This window comes from Macaca thibetana, chromosome 11, assembly GCF_024542745.1.
Source record: "Macaca thibetana thibetana isolate TM-01 chromosome 11, ASM2454274v1, whole genome shotgun sequence".
In the NCBI taxonomy this organism is placed as follows: domain Eukaryota; kingdom Metazoa; phylum Chordata; class Mammalia; order Primates; family Cercopithecidae; genus Macaca; species Macaca thibetana.
In genome coordinates this window covers 15,905,273-15,929,092 of record NC_065588.1, presented here as the reverse complement: position 1 = coordinate 15,929,092, position 23,820 = coordinate 15,905,273, and the positions used below count along the sequence as shown (strand labels likewise).

Genomic DNA, 23,820 nt, shown 5'->3' with positions numbered 1-23,820 from the left:
AGTGGATCTTATGAGAAGAAGGAATGAAGGACCGATGAGGAATTGGGGTTGAACAATACAGGAACTGAAAGTGAAATTTTGCTTATACTTCCAAGATGAATGGATTGTGACATTGTTGATCGATTCTGCTTGGTTGTCCTAACAGCTTATGTAAGTGACCTCACATCATTTTGGATCTGATGATCTTAGCTGACAGATTATGTTACAGCCTATTTTGTCTGCCTCTATATTTGTAGTTACAAATTATGGGAATATAGGGCAAGGTTACCAGTAAAGATGTGTGTGTGTGTGCAATTTCCAGCTTCCTTCAAGAGCTTTGGAAAAAAGTACAGTAACCAAATCTGTCACATTCCAAATATATAATATTTCATGTGACTATTTCTGGTAAACTGCCCTATAGTAGAAAACTGAAGGAATCAGCAAATACCTCATAAGCTTTGCTTAGATTGCCCCACATCATTGATATCCTATGTATGTATATGAATGACTATGGGTGGTTTACAGTCCATGCCATTTCTAAAATTAATATTTGGACAATGATTTGCCATATATCAGCCTGTGCCGGATTAGCCTTTCGTAAGACTTCATTAACATCTTTACTGATAGATAATTCAGGAGCCAAAGGTATATCAGAATTTTGTTTAACAGCAGGGTATTAACTGTACCTGTTAACTTATTATTAGGAAACTGTCTATTTCCAAGCAGCAACATTTTTTGACATTTGGCAGACCTATGGACCATTTTTAAGAGACAGTATCTTAAAAATGACAGAGATTGGAATTGACACTCTCAGATTTCTTTCAGGTCTCAAGTTTAGTGATACCTTGAAATGTTGGGTTGGAATTTTATGGTTATAGTGTTTATTTTGATTACATTCATTTTGGAGGGTTTTCTTCCTGCTACTTTTAATACTGATTTTCTCACCAGTGAAATTATATTAGTACTTTCTGCTGTTCTCTCCATTGGTTTCAAGACTTAATATTATTATCCTCTTCTTACTCCTTTCAGTTTCAGCGTCCTGCCATGTTCGTTTGTTTCCCTAATGTCCTTCTGTTGCTGTTTGGGTTCCCCAGAAAGCAGATTATGAGATGGAAATTAGTGTTCCGGAAAGTTTATTAGAAAGTGTTCTTGGGGGCCAGGCGTGGTGGCTCGCGCATGTAATCACAGCGCTTTGGGAAGCTGAGGCCAGCAGATCACCTGAGGTCAGGCGTTCGAGACCAGCCTGGTCAACATGGTGAAACCCCATCTCTATTAAAAACACAAAAAATTAGCCAGGCATAGTGGCGCACACCTGTAGTCCCAGCTATTCGAGAGGCTGAGACAGGAGAATCACTTGAACCCAGGAGGCGGAGGCTGCAGTGAACCAAGATTGTGCCACTGCGCTCCAGCCTGGGCGGCAGAGTGAAACTCCATCCCCCACAAAAAAAAAGAAAAGAAAAAAAAGAAAGTGCTCTTGGGTCAGCCGCTGTGGATGAAGGGAAGGAAGGAAACACTGTTGGGCCAAGGGGGATGTTGGGCTGCCGTGTAGTCTCAAATAAGATCTGATCCTGTGGGGTGGTGCTCTAATGGCACAGACTGGGTACGGTGAGATGTCTCCTCACCATTGTCCCCAGTTGGAGAAAGGGGACCAAGGCTTTGTCTTCCACATGTCAACCAATCTTTGGTTGTGGGCTTCCCTGGGAAGGGAGTGTGATACTGGGTGAGGTGAGGCCATCCTGAAAGAGCTGACAGTTGAAGGTTGTCTGCAGGCAGCACCGCAGCAGTTGGGGAATCAGTCCTTCAGTCCTGAAAGGAGATGTGGGTGGCATGTCACAGTTTCCATTCAATCTTTTTTTGCAGAGATGCTGGAGATGGGAAGGAATGGCCCAGGGGATGGGTCAGAATTTTCAGGAATAAGGAGTTGCAACATACAGTGGTCAGGAGCTTGAGAGATGGTAGAGAACAAAAGTGGATGTAGAATAGGTTCTGCCAGACAATTGACTTCTGACATTGACTACTGGTTTTCTAAATACATTTTAAAAATTCTATTTATAGTGATGCTTTTCCCTTTTAAAGTTATAGAAACCTGATGAAAACTCTGAGTGCAGTATACAGAGAATGTACTTCTTTTTTTTTTTTTTTTTTTTTTAACTCATTTCCCGTTTGCCCCAAGAATTCTGCACTGGCAACAAGCAGCACTTTTTTATTCCAAATAAGAAATGGGTTCAAGAGATGGGTCCTGCTCAGTCACACAGGCTGGAATACAGTGGCATGATCATAGCTCACTCCTGGGCTCAAGCAGTCCTCCTGCCTCAGCCTCGTGAGCAGCTAGGACTGCTGGTGTGCACCACCACACTTGGCTGATGGCTGAATTTTTTGTGGAGATGGTGTCTTGGTATGTTGCCCAGGCTGCTGTTGACTTCCTGGACTTAAGGGGTCCTCCCACCTTGGCCTCTTAAAGAGCTGAGATTACAGGTGTGAGCCACCGTACCCAGCCTGTGCCATATCTTTATGCAAATATAATTTGGTTTTATAAAACATACAGATTTTTTAGTTTTATGTCCTTTATAGGCTCTTTTTTCTTTCTCTATTTCTTTAATAATTTAAATATACTTTTTTGGTGTCTTCATGTTAAAAATTAGTTGAGCACTCAATTTTCTGTTTGGCATATTTGTTAATAATCACAGTAAATCATTTTCTCACATATTTTGTAATCTCTAAATTTATAAGCTCATCTTCAGTGGGGATTGTTTTTTGTTTGGCTTTGTTTTGGTTTGGTTTTTCTACCCAAAGAAATCCCATGGGGCCTTGTTTATCTATCATCACTTTAAAATAGGTTTGTGTTTGTTTCTTCTAGATGCTTTAGAGATTTCACTGGCCCAGGATCTAATTCCTTAGATTGGAGATTCTTAATTTTTTTTACCAAGGAGATTCTCATACAAATAAGATTCAAATTTCAAAACTGTTGTGTCATAGGTTTAGGATTTTAATTTCTTACAGCATTTATAGCATTTCCCCTGTCCTCTTCACCCAGATTGTCAGAGACAAGCTCCTTGAAGTCTTAATATGACTATGAGTGAATTTCTCCTCCCCTGACCCCACCATCACTTTTTAACTATGAGGTTAGACCTTTGAAGACAGCCCTGGTTTTCTGGAAGAATCTCAGTACCGACATTATACCTCATGTGTGCCCAGAGCCTCCCCTTCCGTCCCTGCATAAGTATCAGGACTGCTTTAGAGTTGTGAAGGTTTAATGGGGCTGGAAATCCAGCAGAGTGCTCTTTCTCTCTTGAGGGAGCACTTTCTTCCATTCTTTCTCCTTCAAGGGGCATCTTGTTACCAATTTCAATCTACACTTAAGTGCTAAAGAGACTCCAGTGATTATCCCCATTGCTCCAGTGTTGGCCACAGCTGACAGTGTATGCTTTTGTGCTTACCATTTGGGCCATCGGTTCTGGCTTTGATTTGGCATCAGGGAATTATCTTTATTGCAAGTAAAGCTATGTATTTAATTTTGTTACACTTATTTTCTTCTTTTCTTAGTGTCTGTAGTGGGAAGTCTTCATGAGCTCAGTTGACCGTATTTCTGTATCTGGAATTCCTGTAAGTTACTTATTAACCTGTCTAAAATGGGAGTAGTAATGGTGTCTATCTATATAGCATTAATTTAGACCACACAGTAAGCTTTCTGTCAATGCTAGCCAGTATTATTTGCACCACTTAAAACTTAAAAAAAAAAAATTCATCTTAGGCAAGAGTTGGAAGTGTAGTAGTAGCTACGTTGACTTACTTAACAAGAGGAGGAAATCTTAGTTAACGCCCTAGAGAAACCAAATCAGAAATTGTGTTCTGTACAGTACAATGCCAAAACTGACGCTTAGAGTCCCACCCTTTCTGACGCTGTGCCAAAGGTCACTTGGCACATAAGTAAACTGAGCGGAATGGCCTCTCAGTATTGCCTGGACGATTGCTTAGAGGAGTATTTCCTGGACTGTGTGGGTAGGTGAGTTTGAGTTTGTTAATATTTTCTTTGCTAAGGAGGGCTCTCAAAGGCATAATTATTGTAAAGGGTATTTGTAGACCTTGAAACGCGTAGCAATACTTTTAGTCCAAGTAAGCCCTTTGATTGCTTTTTAACTTCCCATTTGGTATTCCAAGTGGATTCTGAACTTGGTGAAATTAGTGGTAACCCAGTCTCCACAGGGTCTTGCTTCCTGTCTTCTGGCTTACAGAGGTGGAGATTCAAAGGATTTCTTTCCTTTAGGTCATGGTGTTAAAGAGAATAATTTTTCCCCTCATATTATAGCTAAGAAGAGGTCTGTTGAGTATTACAAACTGGGAATCCGTGGGCATAATATATCAAATGTTTAAAAAAATTACTTTGAACTTAACCTTATATGCAAAACATTGATTATCTTGTAAATATTAACTGCTTTGGATTGTTTATACAATGTTAGTTGTGCTATGAAAATTTGCTTATTAACCAGGTTTAGACTTCTTAGGTTGTTATTGGCTTTGAGTCCACAGATTTAACACTGCCAAATTTCTGTGTAAACATTTTGCTTGGGACCTAAAATGCAGTTGAATATGTGTATTTAAAGTTTTTTTTTTAAAGCCCATGTATATTAATGGAACTTGTAAATGTTTAAATAGTTAATTAATGGGAGCTTTTAAGAAACCGCTCTTTCAAAATATTCAATTTTGTAATTATGATGTTTTAAATATCAAACTTGAGTTAGTGACAAACATATAATGTATGAGATATAAAGATCTATAAGTAGTTCTTATTGATTTGTTACATTTAATCTTATTCAGAAGAAACTTTTTTGTTATTCTGTTACTAGTAATTAAGTGCAGGGCTATTTAAAAACAAATAAGAGCTAATAACATTGTACCACAGACTAGAGAGAAAGCAAAAGTAAATAACTGGTTAAGTCACTGTTTTGGTCTTGGGAAATGTAGTAGGTTCTTGAGTTTAGGTGCCATGGTTATGGCTGTTTTGATCCTTTTTTGAAATACATTCTTGGATGTGTTGATTTTCTTTTAATGTCTCTATTATTTCTTAAGACCCTTCTATGCTGTAAAGAGTATTATCAATTTACACAAATTTTAACTACCCACAGAAATATTGTATACAGCTTTTTTTGTAGCATAAATAGGTGAGGTTCCTCAAGATGCGTATGGCCTGGTGTATTCTTACCCTTGCTATAAAGCTTTGGTCAGCTTTAGTGGCCAAACTCTAAGGCAAATGGCAGTATTAATGTGGAGTATAAATCTCCATATATATTCTTGGAATGGTATGTGAAATATTTTGTTCCCTGATCCACCTGTCCACACCTTTAGTAAGATACCCTTGTGTCTGCTGTACCTTGAGTTATAAAAGAGGTTTCCGTTTTTCAGCAACTAGACTTGGAAACAATTTTTTTTTCAATTTAACTTAAACAAATTGTATATAAGAGGAAATGACTATGGAAGAGATAATGCTGCTTAGTCTCATTTCTATGTAAATAGTTCTGACATAAATTGTATAGAGACGTCTCCTTTTTAGTTTACTTTTCAGTGATGTCATTTGTCATTGAATCATCAAGGTAAGTGTGAACCTTGGTGTTTTAAGGTGACAAAAATGAACTCATTACACTTTAGACTTTTGGCCAGGTTCTGTTGCTTATGCCTGTAGTCCCAGCACTTTGGGAGGCTGAGGCAGGAGGATTACTTGAACCCACGAGTTCAAGGCCAGCCTGGGCATCATAGTGAGACCTTGTCTCTACCTAAAAAAAAAAAACAAAAACAAATTAGCTTGGCATGGTGGTGCATGCCTTTAATCTCAGCTACTCAAGAGGCTAAGGCAAGAAGGATGGCTTGATCTTAGGAGACTGAGACTGCAGTGAGCTGTGATTGTGCCATTACACTCCAGCCAGGGCGACAGAGCGAGACTGCTTAAAAAAAAATTCTAGCCTTTTAAATAACAGCTTAGTTGAATTGTATAAATATTTTTTGAAGAGAATATAATGAGGTAGGTTATCATATGGTCTTTTGATCATTTATCATATAGGATATTTCTAATGTAAGCAATTCAGTATTTTAAAATTTCTTTTTTTTAGAGTTTAAGTTTGTGTATGTATTTTCACTTGTTTAATTTGACATGTAAGCACTTAAAAATTGGCTTTCCAGCTACATGAAGAAATTATACTTCGGTTAAATTTGTGGCATTTTGATACAGGATCGTGTGTACAAAGTATATTAACGAGGTTTGTTAATTTGGTTAGAAGAAACTTGTGGTAGTTTTAATGCTCAATATCTTTTCTAAAATGCAAAAGCAGTTTGTGAAATATTGTCGCTCTGTACTTGATAATGTAAGATCTGAGCTGAATGAAATGTGAGTTTCTTGTTTCTTAAGCTTGTCTTAGATTTTGTATCAACATTTGTTCAAGAGCTTGGTTTTAGGAACATTTGTGTGCATTTTCTTGATTATTAAAAATTCTTTGTGTCAGATATTTAGATGTAATTTAGAGCAATATTATTTAACTTTGCCAATTATGTTATTCTAATCACTAGATTTGATGCTCTGGTAACAATTCTCTGCCATCTCATTATTACTGTAGTATTAGATTCCATTTGATTCTTTGTCTTCCTTGTTTCTAAAAAAATACTTTTCCTCATTATGCAAGTAATTTTTCTTTATTTCACCATATATGCAATTGGCCAGACCAAATGACATAGTTAGTATCCCTTAAGCCAGGGGTCCCCCAACCCCTGGGCCGTGGTTCAGTACTGGTTGGCAGCCTTTTAGGAACTGGGCTGCACAGCAGGAGGTGAGCAGTAGGCCAGCAAGCATCACTGCCTGAGCTCTGCCTCCTGTCAGATCAGCAACATCATTAGATTCTCACAGGAGTCGAACCCCATTGTGAACTGCACATGTGAGGGATCTAGGTTGTGTGTTCCTTATGACAATCTAACTAATGCCTGATGATCTGAAGGGGAACAGTTTCATTCTGATCCATCCCCCAACCCCCCTACTCCTGCCTTGGAAAAATTGTCTTCCATGAAACCAGTCCCTGGTGCCAAAAAGGTTGGGGACCACTGCATTAAGCAGAGCCATGAATATCAATCTTGGACACAAAGCCTGGGATTGTGGGTGGGGAAAGCCCTCCTGCTGCTCTGGCCTAGCATTCCAAAGACTCAATTCTCTTAACTTATTCAAAGCCTGGATTCTAAAAGCCAACTGGGCTCCCTTTGCCCATTCGTAATTCATGCTACATTCTTCTAGCTAAAAATTGTCAGTAGATTTCCCACTTCCCATTATAAGAAATTTAATGTCTAGTGCGTAATTTATCTTTTGAGTCATATATCTTAATATATGGCCTAAGCTGCTGCTTTTACAGTTTCCATTCCTGCCTCTTTTTCTTGACACATGGTGTAATTAGAAAGTCTCTCCCTCATATTCAAAATCTACCTCATCCTTAAGGTTTACTGACGACTGCCATTAAATTTTTCCTGGTCTCCCCTTCTTCTTTCTACATTTTCTTAGGGTGTTTTGTGTTCCATCTTCTGTTATATTTATGTTTACATGTGTTATATTTTACTTCCTTTCTAATGACTGAGCTTAACTGATTGAATTACTGTCTCTTACTATGATGGGTTAGAGGTGGTTTTGGCTTGTTTCTCCTAGGTTGCCTTGCATTCAGTACATGCTTATTATAAATATTTGGTTACTGAAAAAAATGGAATGATATGACAGTGTTATTGATTACAAGACATTTTACTCCTTTCTTGGAATGGACATTTGGGGACAGGGGATCAACTGGATCTAAACAAGTGTGGCATGGCTCTTTGAATCAAGTTGTCCCCAGCAGGGAAAGCTGACGAAACGATCAAGGCTACAGCTGAGAAATGCTTTAAATCATGTTGCATAGTGGCTCAATACTGACAGGTAAAGGACAGCTCTTACCAGGGAAAGACTTTGGACTGATAGGAAATTGAAGAGTAACACAGGCTTTGTAGATAGTGTCTACAGTTCTACCTCAGATAACATTTTTCATGAGTTCATAGTGTGAGAATAAATACAGTCAATTCTGCTGTAATGATTGTTTTGAAAAATGGAAGGTTTTGTTCCTGCATGATTGATATTAGGGAACACTTTGAGCATAATGCAAATTTCACTTTTGCTTATGCGTGATTTCACCTGAGAAATAGTAGGCGTGCACAGAAAATTTCACTCAACTAAAATGAGCTGCCTAGGACACACAAAGTGTACATGCACACACCTCAGACATTTTCCAGCTCTCTCACTTTACTGCATGTTATGAACCACATCCATTCATATTTTGTATTATAACTTCCCCTCCAATTTCAGATAACCCATCTTGCACCACTTCCCAATAATTTACATACAAGGCCTGTGGCTGCCTGAAATAGGAATATATCTTTCCCTTAAAAAACAATTATGTTAACATTTTTGAGCCTTAACTATGTGCTAAGCACTATGATAAGTGCTTAACATGGATTATGTTAAGGAATTCTCACAAAACCTGATACAGTAGGTATTATTACTGTCTTTACAGATGAGGAAAGTGAGGCTTAGGGGGGTAATTAACTTGCCCATGGTCGATAACTCATAAATGGCAGAGCCAATTCTTGAATCGAGTCTGATTTAGATCTTAGTGTTCTCTTACTTTGTAGATTACAGATAAGTAGCTTTCACATGTGTTATTTCATCTGCATTTAATAACTGTCTCTGATAGGCATCATAGGCTGTTTCGATCCCTATGGTAGATGAGGAAACAACACTGCTCAGGGTAAGAATGCACAGATCATCATAGGCAGAGCAATAACAGAAACTCGTTCTCATACCTAAATCAGAATTTTTTTCCTGGGGCTTATACATAAAAGAGGAAGAAAACAATTAAAGAATTAGGGATAGGGAGGTGAACTGAACTACAAAAAGAGGATGAAAAGATTGTGTTGGAAGTCGGGGAACAAAAGAAGGTGAGTTATAGTAGTACTTCAGAATTGTAAGGAGAGAGTCTAATGAAAAATGAACACTAGGGGACTTGTAACTCTGTGGTACAAAAAGCCTAATCAAATTCTTACAAAGGAATTAAAACCACCAACTTAATTACAAGATTGTGGTAAGAGAAATCTGGTCATGAGCATAAATCACTACTAGTAATACACTCAGAAATGAGAGGGAAGAACAAGGCGACACTAGAGGAAGTCTTGGGAAGGCTTTATTTGTACTTGTTTTGTAGCATGTGATTTTTTTTTTTTTTTTTTAAGGTAGTGAGTTACCTCACAGGCCCTTACAGATGAGCAAGTACTTAATTAGTATTTGTTATACTGAAAGCATAACAAATAGTAAGGAGAGTAGTTGTTCAGTTGGGTATTGATTAAGATGAAGTAGTAGGAAAAGTAAGGGTGGAATTGATGAGTAATGATGAACTCAAAGCAGAGGGTCAGCAAACGCTAGCCATTGGGCTGTTTTCTTTCTACAAGCTGAGAATGCTTTTTACATTTTTAGTAGGTTATTAAGAACAAAAATGAAGAATATCGACAGAGACTGTATGTGGCACACAAAGCCTAAAATATTTATAACCTGGCCCTTTACCGAAAGTTTATCAACCCCTGACCTGAAATATATCGCATGAAGAAAAAAGTTAGACTTGTTCCCTTTCAGGAAATTAGATTAGGTACTGTAAAGTGTAATATTTCACAGGGGCTACATTCTCAAATATGTGCCTTTTTCCCACCTGGAGGAAAGAATTGTCATTTATTTAGCCTGCTCTTTTGCTAGGGGCTTTGCATACTTTGATTGTTCTTACCCTTGAGAGATACTGTAACCAGTTTACAAAAGAGGAAACTAGGCTTGTAGAGGCTAAGTAAGCCTAAAGTTTTATATTTAGTAAGGATTGAAATATAAGCTTGTCTGGTTTGCTAACTAGATATCAAATATGGGCATTTATGTAAATTTAGTTAGTATGTAAAACAGAAAAAAAATTGTACACATAGACAATAGAGTAGGTTGGAGAATTGTGTCATTTTATTACAAAATTTGCACAAGGAAGAATATCTTTGGATAAGTTGTAAAAAAAAAACTTATAAAGAACAGAAAATTCTAGTTTCATATTAAAAATGTAATATTCACCTAAAAGAAAGATGAGATTCAAGATGTTTTGGAAAGAAAATGCAAAATACAAAAAGTATGTTTTGCTTCAATAGAAAGTATACCAGCTAGTACTTTATTTTTGAAATGCAGATATTAAGCAAATGTTGGCCCAAATGTCTAACAGTAAAGATTTATGAAGAGAATTTCAGAGTGCTGTGAAATCATGTAATATAGGAATCTAGGATGCATTGGTGAGTCAGGGAATGGTTTCCCAAGAAGGGGCCATTTAAGCTGAGATACAAGATTTAGATAGGCGAAGACATAAAAGTTAATTATTCTAGACAAGTGTGATAGGCCTCAAGGAAGGAAGAACTTGGCATATTCAAGGAAATAGCATTGTATCTTCCAACACATTTGAGGACAGAAATTGTATCTGTTTTGTTCATCATTTATATCCAGCTTTGTAAGTACAGTACTTGCTGCTATATAGTAAGCCCTCAGCAAGATTTATTGAGCGGGTAAGAAGGAATGGACATTTTCCTAGGAGATTCCTGGTATGATTGTGAGTACAGGGATTCCCTGGATGTAGGCTACTTTTCTCTTTTCTGAAGCCAACCTAATTACATTAAGTTCTTCGGATTGCTGGTAACCCCAGAAGATTACCCGAGGCCACTTTCCCAGCCCTTCTTAACTGCTGTCTCAGTGTCTGGATGGAGCCGATCTGGAGACGGTCTGAACAGAAAATGCAGGAAAAATGAATGTAGGATACTACAACTGGATCTGCTCCTGAGAAGGAGAAGTAAATCTGCATTATTACAGTGTCAGCAGTAAACCTGAGATAGAATGAAAACAGCCACTTGAAAAAAAAAAATAACCTGCTGAGGGAGGGTGTTCTGTGCTAGAACACATGATCTTGGGTTCTCTGGGTGATCACTGGTGACTAAATAACACATGATAATCAGGCTTAGAGATTTAATAAAGAAGTTAAATACTCAAATACTTTCTATTAGAGGAGCTTATTTCTTCAAAATCAAATTCGAACTTCCAAATTGAGATAATTTCATTTATAGGTTTGGGTGCATTAAGGAATTTATAAATAGAAAGAGAAGGGGGAGAGGGTTGCGCGTTTCCCATGTCTGTGAATTAAGGCTATAGTAACCACAGTGTTGCAGGACTTTTCCTTAGTTCAGTTAAATATGGGGTCCTTTTCCCATGGCCATGAAAGTTTAGGCTCGCAGACAGTTTGAAGGGTGAGTAAAGCAGGGTTTTATTGGGTGAAAAGGAAAAAAAGGGTGAACAGGGACTCTCCACAAGGCCGAAGTCGATGCTACGGTGCTTCCTGCCTTGCCTTTTGAATCCCAGGTTCCACATAGGAAAAGGAAAGGCCAGGCTCCTCCCCTCTGCAAAGGTGCAAACTTCCTCAGGCTCCACCCCAGTGCGCAAACAGGCAGGAGTTTTGCCAGGGACCCCCTCCCACTTAGCTGTCTCAATAGGAGGGACCATTTTACAAGATGTTTACCATACTGGTTTGCAGAATTAAAGAAAGAGAGAGTAACCTTAGGTGAGGAGAAGACTGGGATTTGGAGACAGAAGGAAAGAAAACAGATTCAGGGTCATTCTTGAATGCTAGTCTTCTTTGAATTAAAAAAAAAAATAGCAATAGGTGGTAAGAACAACACATGTGCCTCTGATTGTACAAGAATTTCATGATGATACTTGTGGATGTTTTACATAAGCTTAAACTTTAGTGAACTTTAGTTAATGATATCAAACATTGGGGGTTTTAATGTCTTCCTACTGGATATCATAAGTCTGTTTTTCCTTACGAAAAGGATAATATTGGCTAGCAGTTGAGGTTAGTGTTTGCTAAGAGTTGGAAGTCTTGAACAGTGAGGAAAAAGACATCCCTCCTTACGAAAAATAGAGGCTTGCACAAAGTGTGTTGGGAGGGGGATTAATGGTACTGGCAGAGTGAGAACTCTTATTGATTTAAAACAGGTTATTTCTAAGTATTAAAATTTACTAAGATATCAACAATGTCCCTGGGCTCATTTCCAAGAGGGTATTCTAACTACTGCAGTCAACAACTGATTTGCCATAAAATGTCAATAACTTTTTAAAAGGAAGTTACATTCATGTGTTTATTTTGCTTTTTAAATGAGTGTTGAGTACTTTAATTAACATCATTTTATAATTATTGATATTTTGTATGGGATTTAATAATGGATTAGTTAATTATGAAAACAAGATCTAAATGTTTTCTTCTCCAATTGCCGTAAACATGTGTTGAAATCACCTTATTGAACAGATTTTTTTAAACCCCTTGGAGTACTAGTGGGTTTTATTTTGTTGAATGAATGCTTTACCCAAACTTATATGCATATTAGATTGTTTAAAAGCTCAATTAAAAAGTGAAAAATAGACACTGAAAATTTTTTGAGTGATTTCACATGTGTTCATAAAACAACATATCTATTCCAAATCATTGAATATTTCAAAAGTAATGTCATGTATTCATTTTCTTATTTTACCTTGTCAGTACACTGTGAGATCGGTGTGTAGGGTGAAGCAAGGAGTCCTACTCTGTTTGACTTGTGTAAAAATTAAGAATCAGTGAGAAATGGAATTTGCAAAAGTCCCTGCCAGATAATGTTAGAACTGGACCAGAAAATAGGAGTTGGTATAAAACTAGACCAGCGAGCTTTTTTTTTTTTCATCAAAATGCAGTTCGGTTTATTGCTTTTGTAAATTAGAGATTGTGTTTCTTGATCTTCATTAAAGTAGAATACGATGTTAACCTAGTTTAGTTCAAATTTAAAAAAATGTACACACATGTATATGTATATATGTCTGTGTATATACACACAGGATTTTAAGGACAGTTCTAGCTGTGTGTGTGTGCATGTGTGTGCGCGTGCATGCACACAAAGGAGATTGTTAATCTTCTAGTACATCCCCATAACAGAAGCAGCTACAATAAGCTCTAGCCTTTGCCTTACAGACCAGGTAGCTCTACCTGATAGGCTCACAGACATTCAGTAGTTCATTTGTTCCTCAGATTTCTTTAATTATTGTGATAAAGTTGATATTAAATTTACCAACTTAACCATCTTTCAATGTATAGCATATTGTCATTAAGTGTATTCACATTGTTGTGCAGTCATCATGACCATCCATCTCTAGGAGTTTTTTATCTTCCTGAATGGAATCTCTGTGCCCCCAAACAATAACTGCCCATTCTCTACCCTCCACAGTCCCGGCAGCCACAATTCTACTTTCTGTGTCTTTGAATTTGACTATTCCAAGTTCTTCATTTAAGTAGAATCATAGAGTATTCGTCCCTTTATGACTGGCTTATTTTACTTAGTGTAATGGCTGCAGGGTTCCTCCATGTTGTAGTATGTGTGAGAGATGTCTGTTTCCTTTTAAAGGATAAATCATTCCTTTATGTAGATATACCATATTTTACTTATTCATCTGTGAATGGACATCACTTGGGTTGCATCTACCTTTTGGCTCTTGTGAATACTGTTGATATGAACATGGGTGTACAAATATCTAGTCTCTACTTTCATTTCTTTTGAGTAATATACCCAGAAGAAGAACTGCTGGATAATATAGTAATTCTATGCTTGATTTTTTTTTAAGGAGCTGCCATACTGTTTTCCACAATGACTACACCATTAAAGGGATATTTTAAATGAACGAACAAAAAACTCAACAGCAAAACCCTCTATTCTTATCGTCTTTCGAATTTTAAAATGAACTTCTCTAAAATAGGGTGAAAATACCTTCATTGGATTTCTTTTGTAACTAATAATTCTAGGAAGTATGGTCTGTGTCCTTAGAGGTAAGTGGTGGGCACATTTAAAATTAGTATATTGGTTTCTCTTTGGAGAATAATGGAGTTTGGAGACATTAGGGGAATAACAAAGGTGAGTCTAAGTTTTTTTAAAAAAAAAATACATAGAGCAGAATACAGGTGGGAAGATTCCCATAGAAATGAAAGAAACAGACACAATTATCTCAAATAATCAACTTTGCTTCCTGAAAGTGTCAACTTCATTCCCTGATCTACTCTGCCTTCCAGAATGCCTGCATAGTTATTTTCTTAAACATTAGTACTATGATTGTTACTCCTTACTATCTCCTAAAAGATTAAGTCCTAACTCCTTTATATGCTCTACAAGGCCCCTCACAATCTGGCATCAAGCTTTTCTTCCTCACATCTTCTTTTTATATATTCTATATTGCAACCACACTGAATATCTCACTATTTCCTGAAATTCATGTCCTTCCATATCCTTTGTGTATGTCTGGAATGTTCTCTGACTACCTATACATGTACCAACTGGTACACTCCTCACTGTCTTTCAAGACCTGATTTTACTGTCTGTTCCTATATGAAACCTACCAGCAGCTTCCATAGGTAGACGCTTTCCTAGTACATTGTTTATACCATAATAACCTTTACTAAAATGCATTGTAATTATCTGTTTGTATATCTATCCATCTTGCTAAACTGAATGTTCCCAGAAGAGAGAAATATGTTTATTATATGTCATCATGCAAAGCACAATACCTTGTAGGCATAAATGTCCAAAAAATACCGAATGAACTTCTTTTTTGTATTTATTTTTATTTTTATTTATTTATTTTTTGAGAGAGAGTCTTACTCTGTCACCAGGCTGGAGTGCAGCGGTGCAATCTTGGCTCACTGCAACCTCTGCCTCTTGGGTTCAAGCAATTCTTGTGGCTCAGCCTCCCGAGTAGCTGGGAGTACAGGCACACACCACTGCACCCAACTAATTTTTGTATTTTTAGTAGAGATGGGGTTTCAACATGTTGGCCAGGATGGTCTCGATCTCCTGACCTTGTGATCTGCCCATCTTGACCTCCCAAAGTGCTGAGATTAAAGGCGTGAGCCACCGCACCTGGACCTGAATGAACTTCTCGTGTGGTTTTCCTCACTCTATAGAATGTTTACCTTTAATAACCATTGCATGCATAAGCTAGAATTCCTTTCATAATTTCATAATTAATATACTGGATATATATGTATTGGATATAGGTAAAATATTAAGCATGCAATTTTTTTCTTCATATTTATATACTGGATATATGTTTTAGAGATAGGTAAAAGTATTGAGCATGCATTTTTTTTCTTCAGTAGCTTGCTGCTGCTCTATGAAGATTTCCAGACACTGATCTCATGGGCATTCATACATTACCCCAGAGTCCTCTTATCCTAGGAGAAAGTATCTCATAATCCACACTTAAATGTTAATGATATAATACAATACATTATTACTCCCAGAACTGTTTGTAGTTTAAAAGTGCTTCCTATGGATGAAAATGCTTAATTCAAAAGAATGAATTACTTTCCAGTGGTAGAATTTTATTCACCTTGTTGCCTGTGTAAAACGATAGATTTTAAGGAAACAGGATGATACTCTCCCAACATGATACTGTCTCACACTGGACAGTCAGGCTTCCAAGAGCGCCTCGGAATCTTTATTTTTGTTTTTGTTTTTTTTTTTGTTTGTTTGTTTTGTTTTGAGAGGGAGTCTCGCTCTGTCGCCCAGGCTGGAGTGCAGTGGCGCGATCTCGGCTCACTGCAAGCTCCGCCTCCTGGGTTTACGCCATTCTCCTGCCTCAGCCTCCTGAGTAGCTGGGACTACAGGCGCCCGCCACCGCGCCCGGCTAATTTTTTGTATTTTTAGTAGAGACGGGGTTTCACCGTGGTCTCGATCTCCTGACCTTGTGATCCGCCCGCCTCGGCCTCCCAAAGTGCTGGGATTACAGGCGTGAGCCACCGCGCCCGGCCACGCCTCGGAATCTTTAGCATCTCCAGAGTGGTGTTAACAGTGGGAATATATTCTGTTTCCTTAGGCTGCTGCTGTAAGGGCTTTGCCCTTTTGGAATAAATTTGTTCTTCTTATACTGCCTCCTAATAATCTTCACGGCAGAGAAATGTGGTTTATTTCATGGTGCTTAGCCTGACTCACAAACTACTTAAGAATTTCTTTTTCACATGTGTAGTCATTTAATGTTTAAACTAGTTTCCATGAACCAGTTATAAATATGAGTGAATACTTATTAGCTGACTTGACATCTGAAAGGATGGCCTTTCTACTGAAAGCAAAATATTGTAAGAGTCAGATGTTTGAACTCTTTTTAGTCTAGATTACTCAAGAGGAAACAAACAGCAAGATCCCATTTAATTGCTTGTTATTTTGAAGAAGGAAATGTTATGTTATTTTTCTTCCCCTAAGGGCTGTATCCAGGGCAGTATCGTTTTGGTGTTTTTATAGATCCGTGAGATATTTCCAATGTTTCAAAACTAAAAAACAAGTGAGATTGACATAAATGTATCTGGACAGTGTAATGTTTCAAAGCTTATCCAAGTAGTTGTTCTTTCAGATTGAAGACTTGGTGTTATTTGTACTAAAGTCCTATTGATATAATTAGTTTCATTAAAATTTTTAAACTAATGGATGAGAAGGACATACCTGAATCTAGGCATGGATTATGTAGATGTGAAATGTTAATACATATCTGTATATGTGTAATTGTGTGTGTGTGTATGCTTAAGTGTGTTTAAGTTACTATCAAGCATTCTAAAGGGGGATGGGTCACACATACAGACACACCATAGAATCTGAGTTTGGGCTCTTGTGTTGGTCTGCCTGTGTTTAAGGCTTTACCATGTACTAAATATGTGATACTGGGCAAGGCACTTCATTGTTCTGTGCCCCTGTTTCCTCATCGGTAAACTGGAGATGAAAGTAGTACCTGCCTTTTAGAGTTGTGATTATCAATTGAATTAATGAGTGCAAAGAACTTACAACAATGTTTGACACATATATGGACTTAGTGTTATTGTTTTTGTAAATTGTTATAAAATATTGGTGACACAGTTGATTCAGAGAGAGAAAAGAATTACCTGTTTAAAAAGTGACTGTTTTGAAGCCAAAGATATTAGTTAATTTAGCAGATTGAAGTCATAAGGTTGTTTATCATTAAGAGACTATGGTATAACGATGGACACAGGTAGGTAGTAGTTTATTCTTTATAATATACCTTATATTACCAATTTTTGACTATTTTTGAAGTCTTCTTTCTCCTGACCATATGTTTACTTTGAAACCTGGCTGGGTTTAGAAAATATATGTCCTTTGTCTATTTTGTGATAGACTTCAATTTTGTCTAATCAGTGTTTGAAAGAAATGGCACTTGTATGGACTTCCTTCCAAGAAAAACATTGGGTGTTTCAGGAAGTGGTCTTGGTGAGTCAGAGCATAGTACTTTTTCCTCTGAGTCAGTTTGGAACCTCCTTGATATAAATAGACATACTTTTACCAAAAGTTCTGCTTTTCAGATGTTAAAATCATCATTGATACATGGCTACACTAACAGCAGTGCCTTCATTGGTTTTTCTGCTCAGTTGGCATTGAGGCTCTTTTTCTAATTGGGACTATAGAAATTCTGTGGAATAAATTTCTCTTTAAATTTTCTTTTTTTTTTTTTTTTTTTTTTTTGAGACGGAGTCTCGCTCTGTCGCCCAGGCTGGAGTGCAGTGGCCGGATCTCGGCTCACTGCAAGCTCCGCCTCCCGGGTTTACGCCATTCTCCTGCCTCAGCCTCCCGAGTAGCTGGGACTACAGGCGCCCGCCACCTCGCCCGGCTAGTTTTTTGTATTTTTTAGTAGAGACGGGGTTTCACCGTGTTAGCCAGGATGGTCTCGATCTCCTGACCTCGTGATCCGCCCGTCTCGGCCTCCCAAAGTGCTGGGATTACAGGCTTGAGCCACCGTGCCCGGCCTAAATTTTCAATTTAATTCTGTACTTCTAAATTAGTTTCTGTTTTCATATCAGTTTTGCTTCAGAAAGGAGTGGAGTCAGGTGACCAGTTGCGTAAATTTTAGAGGAATTTATATTGGTGATAATATACACTTTAGTCATTAGAATTCTATGACTTCTTTTGTAGCACACTCATATAACTCTTATAGCACAATTTCAGTTCGAGGATTATTTTGCAAAAGACTGTACTAGTTTGCCACAACTCAGAGTTGTTTAGAAGATAGAAAATAATACATTAGAGTGGTTCTTCATAACCACGTTAAAAAACATTAAACATGATAAATAATTGCCAATTGACTAGATATTGTTAATGTTGAGTTTTTTACCCAAAAATCACATGGTCACATGACCTCTAAAAAGAACTACAAGGATTTTTTTCTTCATTTGCCAAAATGCCTCCTGTGTTCAAGCGATTCTTGTGCCTCAGCCTCCAGAGTAGGTGGGACTACACGTTGGGCACCACCATGTCCGGCTAATGTTTGTGTTTTTAGTAGAGGTGGGGTTTCACCATGTTGGCCAGGCCGGTCTTGAACTCCTGACCTTGTGATCTGCCCACTTCAGCCTGCCAAAGTGCTTGGATTACAGGCGTGAGTCACCGCACCTGGCCTAAGGGAAGACTTTTAAAAAGGGGTGGAAATTGAGGAATTGAGAAACTGCTAAATGGGAGGTATAAAGTAGTGGAAAGGGCATTTAGGATAAGAACAGACACTTAAAGGTGAGTCAGTCAAGATATGCTCAGGACAGAGTGGTAGGAATGAAGGTTTATATGTAGGAGTATTTGAGAGAATATGGATTACTAGAAAAATTATGTAAGCCAAAATTGTGGTGAACTTTGAATTGTACACTGAAAAATTGTATGCGTGAGTGTGTAGTTGGTAACACTGTTTAATTGTCATATGTTTCTCTTGAGTTGTAATTGGTTGAATGCAACTGGTTTTTAGTGAATTTCATTTTATAACTAATATTTAAAGAAAACTTTTCTCTTTCTCTTAAATATATAATTCTGCAGGAAAATAAAGGAACTGATAGATATAGATGTCAAATGATCTGTGTGTGTTTTTGCATATAATCTTCATAACAATCATTCTCATTTTACAGATGAGTAAACCGAGGCTGAGATAGGATAGTGACTTAAGGTCACAGAGAGATGTTAGTCAGGATTTACACTCAGGGCTGCTCATCTTCATACTGTTTTCTTTTCACTATGGCAAAATACCACAATAAGAGCACTGGGACATACTCAGTAAGTTTTTATTATTTCCAATAGCTATGAAAAAGCAACTCAAAGGCATTTTTCTTCTCAACAGAAGTATTACTTGCTTTTAGGGATAGGTCTTTGGACTCTAGGAAACTGCCTTGTGGGTAAGCTTGCTCTCCTCCTCTTGGGGAGCAGCGTTCTGTAAGGTTTGCAGGGGCAGTCAAATTGGTGGAGGGATCATTTGTAGGTTGTGGTGAGCCATGCTGTGGATCATCTGTCCTTTGCCCATTTATATTAGTAGATTGATGGTCATTTTCATTTTTTCAAATCTGAAGCATCTGGGCCTTGATTAGTTGGAGTCTTTAATTTTCATTCTTGACATATACAACATTTACAAGAATATGCTACATTGTTTTATCCTATTTCCTTCATAATGGGGAAGCAGTCATGTGGCTCTTGGCAAAACTGACCTTCCCTGAGGTTTCAACAGTGGCAGTTGAGATAAAACACCATTCTTGTAAACACTGAATCTCCTATCACCTAAATTATAAACTGGTATCCTGGAAAAATTTCTTTGATAGGATCTGGAATTGAACAGCTCAGTTCTTAGGAGAGCAGGGAAAGTCATGTTTTCCCCAGCTAACTAGTTTGAATGTGCTACTATGTGCTGGTACGTGCTATTCCCAGGGCTTCTTAGCAGCCAAATTGTTTTTTTTTTAAAGGATGAAGATTTATTTTTCCACTCCATTTGAGGAAAATAAGGAAGTTGGCTGGCAATAAGAGAGATCAACATGGAGGGGCTGGAGGAGAGAGATGTCTGTTTACTGTGTGGATGAGGTTAAGTTAAAGAGGGGGTTGGGGCGTCTAGTTGACACTGCTTGTTCTTTGCCTTGAGTACTTCTTGTTAGAAGCTGGAGCTGCTGAATATTTTCTGTTTTAACTTACTTGATTAAAGTATTTTCTAGTAAGATTTTAAAATTACTTTTAGAACATTGTTTTATTCTGTCTTTTCTTATAAGAAGATTTGAGATAAACATCTCCATTTGGCCAAGTAATAAAAGATTCACAGGCATAATTTTTTATAAAAGATTTTAGGAAATTCTAGAGTTTTTCCATTTTACCTTTATTAAACAGTTTCAGAAAGTCTTTTAAAATACATATTTCTTTGATAATCATTCACATGTCCCCATGCTTTGTAAAACACATGTTGCCTCAAAGTTGGATATAAAAGTGTCATTTCTAGTTTTATTGATAGCTTTTATACAACTGGAAATATGTTCCCATAGAGAAATTTCTGTAATAAGCATGAACTTAATGGAATAAAGTCAAGGTGATGCCATGCTCCTTTGGAATTTGGTGATTCTTTTGTCATTCTAGTGTCCATTGTCTTTATTCTGGTACTACCTTGGCCTTCATATTGATACTATTTCTAATAATCCTGATCATCTTCCGCTTGGACTTCTTAAACTTTCAGAATCCAGTTCCCTTTTCTTCTTACTTACCAGTAAAGCTAGATTATCAGGTCTTTTTTATACAGATGTAGGACTATCATCTGTAATTTTTGGCAAATGAGGAAAAAAAATGCTTGTAGTTCTTTTTAGAGGTCATGTGACCATGTGATTTTTGGGTAAAAAACTCTAGCCATTATTTTCCTCTATGTGGGAAAGCGGTTGAATTTTATCCCACATCTACTATTAATTACCTCTTTGACAGTGAACATGTTATTAAACTCTGTACCTAGCCTGCTCATCTGTAAAGTGGGAATGATAATTGTTCCTACTTCATGAGGCAGTTGTGACAATTAAAAGAAAATGACACATGGAAAGCAGTTAGAACTGTGCCTGTCACGCCGTGTTTTCTAGATGTAAGCCATTGCCGCTGCTGCTGCTGCTCTGCCTCTTCCTCTTCCTGCTATCACTGCTATCGGCAGTTAGTAATAGTTTAGTTTTCCTTCGCGCCCTGATTTTGTACCACCATTTGGCTTAGAATGGGGGACAGCAGTTATGCCATGTAAGTGATATCCCATTTGTTTAATCAAGAGCTAGAACTAATTTGGGGGGTTATTTAGAAAAATTAAACTTTTTCTTCCTATAAGCAACGCATTTTAATCAATTTGTGCTTCTCCCTCAAGTTTTCCCTTCTTCAGTCTACAGGCCATTTTCCCAGTTGCTTAGAGATGGGAACTGTGGGAATAGAAAGAAAGAAATGCAAATGCTGGCCTTAGGATAATTCCCTCTTCAAATCTCCTCTTCTGACCTAAAATAGCCTGCTTATGCAAACAAATCTATCTGAAATTCCCAAACAAAAATCTACATAATGTGATCCGAGAACATGAAGGTTCTTTGGTCATTCTCCCTTGCCTGCTAATCCAAACACCGTTTTTCACTTATTAATTCACTATAAAGTGGTGTGTTTCTGCTTGGTTTTAATTCCAGATGCCCAAGTTTAGGAATGTAATTCCTGGCAAATATTTCTGGGGTTTTATAAATTGACACTGGCCTAAAACTGGACGTGTAAAAAAGCCCCATTTCTTCCCAAGTGGAATAGCAGTTCAGGTGTTTTTCTCTGACCTTCTGATTCATCAAGTCCATGTTCTGCTGCAACCTCCGCCTCCTGGGTTCAAGCAATTCTTCTGCCTCAGCCTCCCAATTAGCTGGGATTACAGGTATGTGTCACCATACCCAGCTAATTTTTTGTATTTTTAGTAGAGACGGGGTTTCATGATGCTGGCCAGTCTGGTCACGAACTCCTAACCTCGTGATCTGCCCACCTTGGCCTCCCAAAGTGCTGGAATTACAGGCGTGAGCCACTGCGCCCAGTCAAGTCCATGTTCTTAAACTTGGAAAGTCTCTAAAGTTAGTGTTTTATAGATTTTACTGTTTTATTTTTGTGTTTCTTCATCCCTACTGTCTTTTAGTTTGTTTTGCTTATGTTCAAACTGCTACCTGAAATACAGTAAATAATAGCATTCTCATTCAGAATTATTTTCACATATTTTTTTGTCAACAGAATATTGTTTCACCTGTCTTGAAACATTAAAAACACCTTCAATAAATGCATAAATTCTTTGTTTTAAAGGTAGATTAATTATCCTGGATTTTAAATAGAGAAATCCTGAGATAACATTTTCCGAATGAATCTGTCCCGTACTTTTGAGAAGTTCATAGCTAGGTTTGATGCAGTCTGTGTTTGTATCTTATAAATGCTATCTGTTTTGTTTTTACTTTTTAACAAATTAACAGAAGTTGTCATATTTATTCTTTTTGCAACCTCCACCTCCTGGGCTCAAGTGATTCTCCTGTCTCAGCCTCCCGAGTAGCTGGGATTACAGGTGGCTGCCACCAAGTCTGACTGATTTTTATATTTTTGGTAGAGACGGGGTTTCACCATGTTGGCCAGGCTGGTCTCAAACTCCTGACCTCAGGTGAGCCACCTACCTCGGCCTCCCAAAGTGCTGGGATTACAGGTGTGAGCCACCACGCCCCACCTCATTTTCTTATTTCGTGCTCTCCTCTCACTAGATTGTAAGCTCCATGAAGGTAGGAGCCCTGTCTGTTTTGCTAACTGTGCACTCAATATGTAGAGCTACCCTGTCTAGTGTGGTAGCTGTTAGTCTGTATGTGGTTATTAGCATTTAAATTTAAACTAATTTATATGTAATAAAACTTAAGTTTCTTAGTGGCACTAGCCATATTTCAAGTGCTCAACACTTGTGCTCAGCTACTGTATTGAGCGGTGCTAATACAATACATTTCTATTATTCTAAGAAGTTGTATTGGATTGTGCGAGAGCACTGATGGTTACGTAGCACATTCTGGTTACATAGTAAATATTTGTTAAATGAATGAGTGAATGAATGAAGATTGGCAGTTGCCAATTAATGTTGAATGAATCTTGTTTGAATAATCATGTATAAAAGTTCTTTTAGTTTTTAATTAATCCATGTTGACATTTCCCCAGCCAACTTCAAAATACTGGATTTATCATTAGTAAAAGGAAAGTATATAATAGTGGTTAAAAGCACAACTTGTTGCTGATGTCATGGCCAAATTACCTTTACTTATAACTCTAATAAGTCTCAGATTCTCATTAAAGTAGGAATAAGAAGTTCTTATTACCTCTTAATAAGAAGTAAGATAATGCATGTAAAGTGCTTGCACAGTGGCTGACGCATTAAAATACTTAATAAATAAGCATTATTTTTACAATAATGAAATAGTAAGATATGTCTAAATTTACCTCATTCATGGATGATTTCATGGTTATGAAGAACTTTACTGCTGGTTTGGAGAACTTCTATTATAATCGCACATTTTTCAAAGGTAGTGCTATTCATAGTCAAAGCTTATATTTACTGACTTTTAAATATGAAATATAATAGGCTTAATTATATTTTCACATTGGAATTAACTTTTTGTTCTTCCTTTATATTTTATGACTATGTAAGTAGGTAAACTCTCAAGAAGAGAGAAGAGAATTTCATACTACTTTTACAGGCGACTTGAATTTTAAAACTAATGCACAGGTATCTCTGCTTTTGTTTTGGAGTAGTTCACAAATAATTTGTTCCCAACTTATCAATTTATTTATTTATTTATTTATTTTTTATTTATTTATTTTTTTTGAGACGGAGTCTCACTCTGTTCCCCAGGCTGGAGTGCAGTGGCGCGATCTCGGCTC

At 37.4% G+C, this 23,820-nt stretch overlaps 2 protein-coding genes across 7 annotated transcripts in view; both read left to right on the top strand.

Annotated features, from left to right (window-relative positions):
• EPS8 (epidermal growth factor receptor pathway substrate 8) overlaps positions 1-23,820 on the top strand; it is a 169,485-nt gene that overhangs the window by 69,172 nt on the left and 76,493 nt on the right. The window contains exon 1 of one of the 6 annotated variants that reach the window (XM_050749474.1): positions 2,609-3,582. The exons of 3 other annotated variants lie outside the window; for them this stretch is intronic. In XM_050749474.1, coding sequence (XP_050605431.1) covers positions 3,544-3,582 — 39 coding nt within the window. In that variant the 5' untranslated portion in view covers positions 2,609-3,543. 2 more of the 6 variants (XM_050749476.1, XM_050749478.1) reach the window with 2 other exon arrangements.
• MGP (matrix Gla protein) overlaps positions 21,131-23,820 on the top strand; it is an 836,939-nt gene continuing 834,249 nt past the window's right edge. The window contains exon 1 of the mRNA XM_050749510.1: positions 21,131-21,134. The gene's annotated coding sequence lies outside the window, so the exon portion shown is untranslated. The remainder of the gene's footprint in view (positions 21,135-23,820) is intronic.